The 10,437-nt window shown below is 36.7% G+C and overlaps 2 protein-coding genes across 2 annotated transcripts; both read left to right on the forward strand.

Moving 5' to 3' along the window:
• Positions 1-315: 315 nt before the first annotated feature.
• LOC127130584 (carboxylesterase 1) lies at positions 316-1,546 on the forward strand. The gene has a single exon (XM_051059566.1). It carries the CDS (start codon positions 380-382, stop codon positions 1,463-1,465), a length of 1,086 nt encoding a protein of 361 aa, XP_050915523.1. The 5' UTR covers positions 316-379; the 3' UTR covers positions 1,466-1,546.
• A 5,948-nt stretch (positions 1,547-7,494) lies between these two features.
• Positions 7,495-10,121, forward strand: LOC127103410 (uncharacterized). The gene is made up of 4 exons (XM_051040675.1): positions 7,495-8,169; positions 8,215-9,120; positions 9,378-9,608; positions 9,657-10,121. The coding sequence occupies exons 1-4, from the start codon at positions 7,495-7,497 to the stop codon at positions 10,119-10,121; spliced, it is 2,277 nt and encodes a 758-aa protein (XP_050896632.1).
• Positions 10,122-10,437: the final 316 nt, after the last annotated feature.

A 10,437-nucleotide genomic window follows, 5' to 3' on the forward strand; every position in this document is an offset into this window, starting at 1 on the left:
GGTCTTGTTTGTTGTAGTGACATCATAATTATTACATTTCTTAATATGTGTGAAAAGTCAAAAACGACTTATACTATAATAAAAAACGGAGGGAGTATTACTCTAAAAATAAAAGTAACAATGACAAATTGCACGTGTCACTATTTACAACAAGTTGTATTAATACACAACAAATACTTTAAAATTTCAATTTGTAGCACAAAAGTTAACGAAAAATACAAAAGGTTACTGTAACTTATTTATTTTTAAACTTTTGTCGTATTGCATCAATTTTATCCACTATAATGAACATGAGGCCTAGAAAACAGAAAGTGGATATTAGAAAAACCATAACATATCTGTAAAATTAACCATAGGTTTCGTAATTAAATACCACCATATGGTATTTCCTAAATCAACCATGGCTCTCTTTTCATTATCAGTATTTACATTTTCATTTTCCTTAACAATCTTCTTATTGTTAAACTCAACAACACCCCAAACACAACCTCCAACAAAACCATGCAATGACGATCCTTACAAACAACTCAACCTTATCCTTTATCCAAACGGCACAATCATTCGACCAAACAATTTTAAGACCCTTCCTTCGTTAGATCCTACCCTCCCCACTCTCTCCAAAGATCTCATCATCAACAAATCAAAACCCACGTGGGCTCGGATCTACCTTCCCCGCAAAGCACTGGATCACACCTCCATCAAACTTCCCCTTGTAATTTTTTTTCACGGTGGTGGATTCATTTTTCTCAGTGCAGCTTCAACAATTTTTCACGATTTTTGTTTCAAAATGGCAAAGAAGCTCGTAGCGGTTGTCGTGTCTGTAGAGTATCGTCTCGCACCGGAACATAGACTCCCTGCTGCATATGAAGATGCGGTGGAGGCACTGCACTGGATCAAAACTAACCAATCAGATGAGTGGTTAAAAAACCATGTTGATTATTCCAATGTTTTTCTAATGGGTAGTAGTGCAGGAGGAAACATAGCATACAACGCGGGTCTACGTGTAGCAATGGTAGAAGATGAAGTTTCTAAGATGATCAAAGGGCTCATATTGATTCAACCTTTTTTCAGTGGGATCCACCGGACACGTTCGGAAATTAAGCTTGCTAATGATTCTCATTTGTTATTGTGTAATAATGACATGTTATGGGAATTATCGTTACCGATTGGTGTTGATCGTGATCATGAGTATTGTAATCCAACTGTAAGAGATAATGTTTTGAGATTGAAAAGGATTAGAGAGTTAGAGTGGTGGGTGTTGGTGACCGACTGTGACGGTGACCCACTTGTGGATCGTTCAATTGGGTTAGTAAGATTGATGGAGAAAAATGGAGTGAATGTTGTGAGAGATTTTACAGAAGGAGGTTATCATGGTGTTCAAGATAGTGAGCCTTTGAAAGCGATTGAACTTTTTGGTGTGATTAAAAAATTTATTTCATCTTTGCCTAATCACACTATAGAATGAAGTACATTGATTGGGTAAGTAGGATTTGTTTAATGTTTAAAAAATGAAATTAAATATCAATGTGATAAGAAATTTAACTTATTTGTTTGAGATTTGTCGAGAGTAAAATCTTAATTCGGTTTGTGGTCATTCCGTGGAAAACCATCACTCGACTTCATATGTAAGTCATGCTTGAATGAACTCCTCGCCTATTTGGCTATGCAACATTCTTCACATATCTGATTTGGCTCCTTTATCTGAGGTTTATCATACACCATCTTCTTCGTGTTGATCATACTTAAACTTCTAAAGTTCAAGTGTTTATACATGTGGTGCCAGAACCAATTCTTGAATGTCTTGTTATCTGTCAATGGTGTTATCAGGACCAATCTTCTTACACCGTCAAACAAATCTATTTGATTGTCTAACATCTTTATGTTATACCCTTTAGCAAGTAATTATATTTTTGTGTTTGACAAGACCTTCGGTCTTATGCCTATATACCAACATAAAAATGAGGGATCAAAACCCCACAGTTCGTGGTAAAAATTTCAAAGGGAGTAGGTGAATTGATTTTAACAGAGGTTTAGATGAAAAGGCACAAAAGGCCAAAGATTTGAATGGGGTTGTTAGTTCTTTTTGTCTTTTTGAAATTAGAGTCAATATAGTTAAGTTTATTTACAAGTTTGATTTAAGAAAAAAAGTTTAAAATTCAATGGCATAAGACTAAAGTTTCTAATCATCAAAACATGTCTAAGTTTGAAATCACAAGCAAAGAGAGTTTTTTTGAAAAGAGGGAGAGGTTTTGAAATTTAAGAAGTGGGAGAAGATGAAGAGACTACCCTAAGCAAAACTTAAAAGGTAAGAGTTGAAAAGATTTGACTAATGGGATGCAATCCAATAGACAAGAATGTCATATAGAGACTCATTTTCCCTTGGACTTTGATAAGCAATGAGCAATATTCATACATCATAAAGATCAAGGCATCAAATAAAGATAGCCATATCCAAGCAAGCACTCCAATAGCTAGCAGTCTTCAGTATCTTCTAATGTATCAGATGAAATATTCCTTGACCAACTCAGAACAAAATATCAGACATAGACAATAATAGCAAAATAACAAGTAAGCAAAAAGACAGAGTAACAGATGAAATCAAGGGCACTTAATGTCTTGCATCAGATGATGACACAATCAAAGATAGCTCAGTCTCAGATGTTGGCATTCGTTAAGTCCTTTAGCATATATAATGTTTCCTAATCCTAAGTCCAAAAGTTCAGGTCAAGTCTCAACAGTCCAACAAGATGTTTTTAGGGTTTTTGTTGTTATTAGGTGTTTTAAGGTCCTAATACCACAAACAAAGAAAAAGCAAGCAAACGATATATATAATCACAAGGTATGGCTCAAATGAGCAAAGTGAAAATGACTTGAAACATAAAAAAGTTGCATGAAATGTAAATGGCAATGATGATAAAGATACTGAAATTTAAAGTGCATAAAGTAAATGACTGGAAAGTAAAGCAATATTAATAAGAGTTAGTCAATGGTTAGTCAAAGGTGAGTGTTGAGTTTTAATTGATTAATTCATTCTTTGGAGAAAACTCAACCATTCATTCACAAGTATGAATCCTTAAACCAAGAAATCTTCCATGAGAAGGGCTCCAACTTGGATAATTCAACAAGTATACCACTAGCTCTCATGAAAGGAAAAAAGGTCAAGTTTTCACACAATGCCATGAAGAATGGGAGACTTACAATCTCACAAACTAGAATGTTATGCCTTCTGAATCAAATTTAGCTCTATGTTAAGCAATCGTAATTGGACTTATGTAGAAGTCACAACTATCTAAGGTCGGGCAATAAAAATATAAGTGTTAATTCATGTTAGAGCTTTGGTAGAAAGAACCAAACTCCAAAAACATATCATACCCTAAAAGAAAAATGAGATGGACCTATCTCAGTCAGACTTGTATTGATTCATCTGGCACAAGGTTATTAATGAATCAATTAGCATTTAAATATAAAGAGATTTCATAGGTCAATAAGGGAATGGGGAAGAATAGGGATGAATATGTAGAGGGATGGGGAAATAGAAACACAAATTGATCATGAGAGGAATTTCATCTGATCAATACCATCCATTCATTTTGGAAGATGAAATGTACATTTCATCAATCCCCTAAATCCAATGGTTTTGATCAAATAAAAGTCAAATCAACCATGACCAAGGCCTAAACAGAAAGTCAAACATCACAAGACCATAAAAATGGCTCAACGTAATTTTTAAACATTTAATCAATTAAAAATCACATTAAAAATGAATTAAAATGCATTTTAATTTGGATAAAACCTCAAATCCCTTCAAAATACCAAATAAATGGCCAATGGATTTATCCTAGGTCAAACAAGGTCAAAGGACATTAGACAAAAAAATTTACAATTTTTAGAAAGTCAGAAGTATTTTAAAACAATTAAAAATATGTACAAAAACATTTAATTCATGAAAAATACCAAAATTAGTCCAAAAATAATTTAAATTCAAAATATTGAAGAGAAAAATATTTAAAGATTTTTGGTGAAAGTCCCATATTTTTTGGATTAAAAATAAAATTTCTATGAATAAAATAAAATAAGTGGATTAAATAGAAATTCAAAAAAGAAAAAAAATAGAAAAAATAAGGGCCATCAGATCTCCTTCATTAATTGAGGTGACAGATCTGATGGCCAAGCGCGCGCGTTCCATCAAAGACCTGAGTTATTGTGTCACACAAATGGTAATCAGAACCAAGGGCTGTGATTAAAACATTTTAAAGAGATCAAATGGTTTGGAAGGCACCAACGCACCACTGGAGCCCTAACTTTGGTCATCTTCCCCGGTGGACCTCACCGGACTGACCCACCATAAACCACCATAAAAATGAAAAGTAAGGACATGGTTTTAAAGGAAAAATGCTCAGGAGCTCGAATTTGACCTTCATTTCTTCCAATTCCAAGTATATTGAAAGATACATGGATTTGAAATTTGAGGTTCATGATCTGAGTTGCTTCAATTTGACCTCAAAGCAACTCAATCATGTTGCCTACATTCCTAGGACATCAGCCAACCAAAAATTAAAGAGAATGGTGAAGAATTGAGAGAGAATCGAAGGCTCAAAGTTTCTGAAAAATCACCTCCGGGTAGCTTGAATCTGGCTTGATCTTGCTTCCAATTTTCCTTGGCTCGACTCTAGAAGCTTGCAGGAAGTGAAATGGATCAACGAGAGGCTTGGATTCTTGGAGTTTCAATCTCAAAACAGAAGGAGATTTGAAACTCGATTTCATGTGAAATATTCAAGTTTATCCTTTAATGGAGGTTAGGGAGGCAATGGTTCAAAGCTTGGGCAAGCAGGGATCCCCATTTTGATCATAATGGACATGTATATATAGCATAGCAAGTTGCTTTTCACACACTTTGAAATTTTTCCAAATTTAGAAACTTTGGTGCATGGATGCATGGGTATTGATTTGGCCCAATTTATAATGTGATCTTGCTCAAATTCATACACAATGAATACTGAAACATTAACATGTAAGCATGCAATAGGAAATGGTTATTTGAATTCAAATCTTGCCAAAACAAACCTATGAAAGGAACAATTCCAAATCCCCCAATCTTTGATGTTGAACACTTTTCCATTTGGAGCTTGGATCATGATAAAGTTTAAGGTGGAAGTTTGAGAAATCAAACATAATTGAAATTTTTTCTAAGTACCAAGTCAAATGACCACTTCTTCCACCTTGAATAACTTTTGCTATGAGCTCCAAATGAAAATGGTTTCTTCACCAAAGTTGCATCTATTTCATTCCTCGTAAATTTGGTAACATATTTGACATGATTTGTATTTGGAATGAGGGAGCTATGCATTTTATAAGTTGACGAAAAATGCGTGTTCAATGATGATGACCCAAAATAACCTATAGTGTTTCCTCTTGGCACATGTCCTTACAAGTTGAATTTGAAGTTTCTCAAAGTATAAAAGTTGGAGAAGATATATTGAAATTGATCATGAAACTTGGATGACCTTTATCTCATAAAAATTGAGCAAGTTATGGTCCTTGGAAGTTGACCTCCTAACTAGGGCACAAACAAAATGACCTATAATCTTTCACCATAAAAAATGACTTTCCAAGAAAAACTAGCTCTTGATGCCAACATTAAAGTTGTTTTTAATTTCATAAATAGTAACGTTTCACTTGGAATCATTTGGATGTGACAAAAATTGTAGGAGATAGGGTCTAAGGAACTCCGATTTTGACCAGTTGACTTTCTCTGGTCAACTTCTTTGAACCAACTTGCAAACTTGAAGTTCTATTGATATTTGGGAGTAATGGAGGATAATATATGTATAAGATGATTTGAAATGAATTATCCCTTGAAATATTTGACTAATTGTTGAAGAAAATTGTTGAGAAAGTCACACAAGATACCTAGATGAATTAGGGCTTCCAAAGCAAACAAGCTTCAAACTTGATCGGTCACCATTTTACTTGATTTTCATCATGTTCTCGGCCAAAATTCATCAATGTGGTAACCTTTTATTTTGAGTTTTAGTGTTTGAATTTTAAGTATTTCATAGTTGAGTAAGTTTTATGCTTATTTTGCTTTTGGTGTTAATTTAAGTTTTTAGATGCGTTTGATGTCGTTTCCATGGTATTGTGCATGTTTCAGAAGTAGTTGAAGAGTCGGAAGTGCCAAGGCAACAATGGAAGAGTGAAAGAAAAAGAAATAAAATATAGAAGGAAATTCCTGGAGCCAAACACGGCCCGTGTCTCCTGACACGGCCCGTGCTGCAAGAAGACCTTCTTCCCATACAAAAACCAGGGGGCTGACACGGCCGGCCGTGTTGCTTGGCACGACCCGTGTCAGCAAGTCTGAAGGAAAATCAAAAATAAAATAATTGAAGAGCCAACACGGCCGGCCGTGTTGCTTGGCACGGCCCGTGTTGGCTAGCGCGCTGAATTTTTCTGATTTTCTATTTTCACTCATGAAGTGATCCCGAAGGGCAATTTTGACTTTTTGACTTGGCTGTAATGTGTACTACACTATTTAGACCTAATGGAAAGACAAACAGGAGGGACGGAAAAAAAGAGAACGAGAGAATCAAGATTTTTGGAGAACGGAGATCATCAAGCGCGGAAGCAATTGAAGATCGAAGCTATCTAATCTCTTGTAATGTCTAATCTTATATTTGTACCTTCTTTGAATACGATAATGAGCTAAACCCCCAATGCTAGGGGGGTGTCCCTGAATTGCTTTTGTAATGAACCTTTTTCCTACAATGTTATGAATGTCTATGTTTTTATGAAATCAATTTGTTATATCACGAGTGTAATGCTTGCCGTATTGGAAAATTAGGTATTGATTTGGAGGTAAAGGAGGTCTGACAAATCCCTTTATCACTATGTGTATAACAACATCGCTAATTTCTCTTAGGAATGAGGATCTAATAGTGATGATGGGAAATTCTTGATATTCATACATGGGATTAATATTCTTTTGAATGGCTAAGGAATTGGGATTTAAAATTGAATGTTAATGGTTTCTGGCTAAGGAATTAGGGGAAACTACTCTTGAGAACCATATTGAATCATTCGAACATAGATATCATAAAATAAGGATTAAGTTTATTTCAGAGCAATTCATACACCCTTGATCTAGCATGTTTAACTTTTCTGCATTCAAAAATTTCTATTTTGCCTTTATATTTTACAAAGCAAATTCACTCTTCACTTACCAACCCAAGGTTATTTTGTTTAATTGAATCATTATCAACACTGATAGTTCCTACGCAGTCCTCGAGATCGATACTCAGGATAATTCCTTTTATTACTACATCGGTAAAATAGTACACTTGCTATTTTCCCGATCAAGTTTTTGGCGCCGTTGCCGGGGACTTCCAAACTATCTGTTAATAATTATTCAATTGGAATTTTGTTGCTCTGCAACTAAAATTTTACTTTATTTTATTTGTTTATTTCACTTTGCCTATCCTAACCACTGTCTAATATTTCATGCGAGGTAAGGCCTCAGCTGAATTTCTTTTTGACGCAGAACCAGAACGATCGTTGCGAGCACGAATCAGAAAAGCCCGACACGACAGACTAGAAGTGACAGAAGAACCGCTGATAGTTTCTGATTCTGAGAAAGAGGGAACCGTTTCAATTCATTCGGAACACTCTGATTCTGGAAATTCTGATACCGAACCTGAAACTATGGCAGCTGACCCACCTCCTGCGGAGAGACTATTAGGTGATTACGGGGGAGCTAATGCCCCGCCTGGAAGGATGACAATCGTGAATCAACCAGTCAATGTTGCCCACTTTCAACTTCATCCCTCAACGATACGACAACTAGAAAGGAGACCTTTCTCAGGAAAAATTAACGAAGATGCCAACAAGCATTTGCAAAGGTTTCTGACTATGACTACGTCGTTAAAGATTGAGGGGCATTCTGAGGAAGCTAAGAAGCTGGTCATGTTTCCGTTTACATTGTCAGAAGATGCTGAAGAGTGGTTCTACTCTTTACCTGCTGGAAGCATCACAACTTGGCAACAGATGGAGACAACTTTTCTCAACGAGTACTTTCCGGCCTCTGTGTACATCCGAAAGAGGTACGACATAGTGAATTTTAAACAGAAGGAAGGAGAGTCACTTGGAGATGCGTATAAAAGGTTTAAACGATTGTTGGTTGCATGTCCTACACATAATATGGATGCAACGGAGCAAATGCAGAATTTTGTAAATGGTCTTCGGATGAAGACTAAGCAACTCATTGACACAGCAGCTGGTGGCTCAACCAACTTTACAACGGCCACTGGTATTAAAAAGATTATCGAAGCCATTGCAGCCAATGAGCACCTAGAGTTGTATGACCGCAGTGTGAGTCAACCCGAAGGGATAATTGACCTGAAATTGGCAAGTCAAGTGGTGAAGATGGAAGATCAAGTAGCAGCTGAAGTAGAAAGAAGACTGAAGAAGATGGCTATCGATACTCAAACTGTGGCACAAGTTCAACCGGTTCAACCAACGCAAGCTAGTAATTGTGAAATTTGTGGAGGACCTCATCTTACTGCACATTGCGTTGCAACCGCACAACAAATTGAGGAGATTAAGTTTCTAAGGCAGAACAACCCTTATTCGAATACATACAATCCGGGTTGGAAAAACCATCCAAATTTCTCATGGAAGGATCAACAAGGACATGTGCAGAACCAACCACAGCAACAACAGTTTCGACCTCAGCAACAACAACCATATCAACAACAGTTTCAGCAACAGGTACCAAGAAAAGCTGATTGGGAGCTTGCCATTGAAAAGATGGCCGCTCAAAGCTCTCAATTTCAAGAAGAGACTCGAAGTAATTTAAAAAACACAGGTGCTTCAATTAAGAATCTTGAAATACAGATGAGTCAGATAGCCCAACAACTAGCGGGTTCTCAACAACAAGGCGTGTTACCGAGTTCTACGATTACTAATCCAAGAGAAAATAATCATGTGAATGCGGTGACCACAAGAAATGGTAAGTCGAAAGAAGTACCTGAAAAGAGTTCTGAAGAAGAAGACTTATTGCTTGAAGTTGATCTAGAGATAAAAGAAAATGAGGTCGCGAACGAAGAGGTCACTAGTGATGAAAGAGTGGTAAAAGACAAAGTTATTGATCCAAACCGGCCGTCAAACTACCATACCTAACAAGAAATAAGAAGAAAGGGCAGCATGAGAAAAACTTTGAGAAGTTCCTGGAGATGTTTAAAAAGCTTGAGCTAAACATCCCGTTCTTGGAGGCGCTTGAGCAAATGCCTACCTACGCTAAGTTCATGAAAGACATCATCTCGAAGAAGCGGACCATAGAGACTAACCCGATCATTCTAACGGAAACTTGTAGTGCCATTTTGCAGGGTATGAAGGTTCCGGTGAAGAAGAAGGATCGAGGTTCTGTAACTATTCCTTGTACCATTGGAGATAGATCCTTCAAGAAAGCTCTAATTGATTTGGGAGCGAGTGTAAGCCTTATGCCGCTGTCCATTTATAAGAGGTTGGGGATAGGAAAAATTCAAGATACAAGAATGACACTCCAGTTTGCTGACCACTCTGTGAAGAGACCTTATGGGATAGTAGAAGATGTGCTAGTAAAGATCGACAAGTTTGTGTTTCCGGTGGATTTTGTCATTTTGGAGATGCCGGAAGATGAAGAGATACCAATCATTTTGGGGAGACCATTTTTAGAGACCGGGAGATGTTTGATCGACATAGAAGAAGGAACGATGACTTTGAAAGTGTATGATGAAGAGTTAAAAATTGATGTGCGAAACACCATGAAGTACAAGGATGATGTTGCCACTAGTCAACATATTGAGATAATTGATCAAATATGTGAGAAGAAAAATTGCTTGACAACACAAAAATTACCTTTGGAAAGAGTGTTGAGTTTATCAATTTTTAACGAAGAGGAAATAGTTGACGAGAAGGATATGGAAGTAGTAGCCATGATGGAAACATCACCACCTTTCAAAGGTTATCGACACAACCGGTGGGAAGATTTACGGCAGCCCTTAGTGGAAGAAAAGAAAGATGAACAAAAGAAGGGGACCGAATTGAAACAACTCCCGGAAAGCCTCAAATATGTCTTCCTAGACACATAGAGTAAGTGCCCGGCCATCATAAGTTCACATCTAGAAGTTCTTCAGGAAAATAAGCTTGTCAAAGTTTTAAAAAAACATAAGAGTGCTATTGGCTGGTCTATTGAGGATTTGAAGGGAATAAACCCTATAATATGCATGCACAAAATTCTCATGGAAGATGATCACAAGCCGGTTGTCCAACCTCAACGACGACTTAACCCAGCAATGAAGGAAGTGGTCAGAAAAGAGGTGGTTAAACTGTTAGATGCAGGGATGATTTATCCCATATCTGATAGTTCGTGGGTAAGTCCTGTTCATGTGGTGCCAAAGAAAGGTG

This window comes from Lathyrus oleraceus, chromosome 1 (assembly GCF_024323335.1).
Source record: "Lathyrus oleraceus cultivar Zhongwan6 chromosome 1, CAAS_Psat_ZW6_1.0, whole genome shotgun sequence".
In the NCBI taxonomy this organism is placed as follows: Eukaryota; Viridiplantae; Streptophyta; class Magnoliopsida; order Fabales; family Fabaceae; genus Lathyrus; species Lathyrus oleraceus.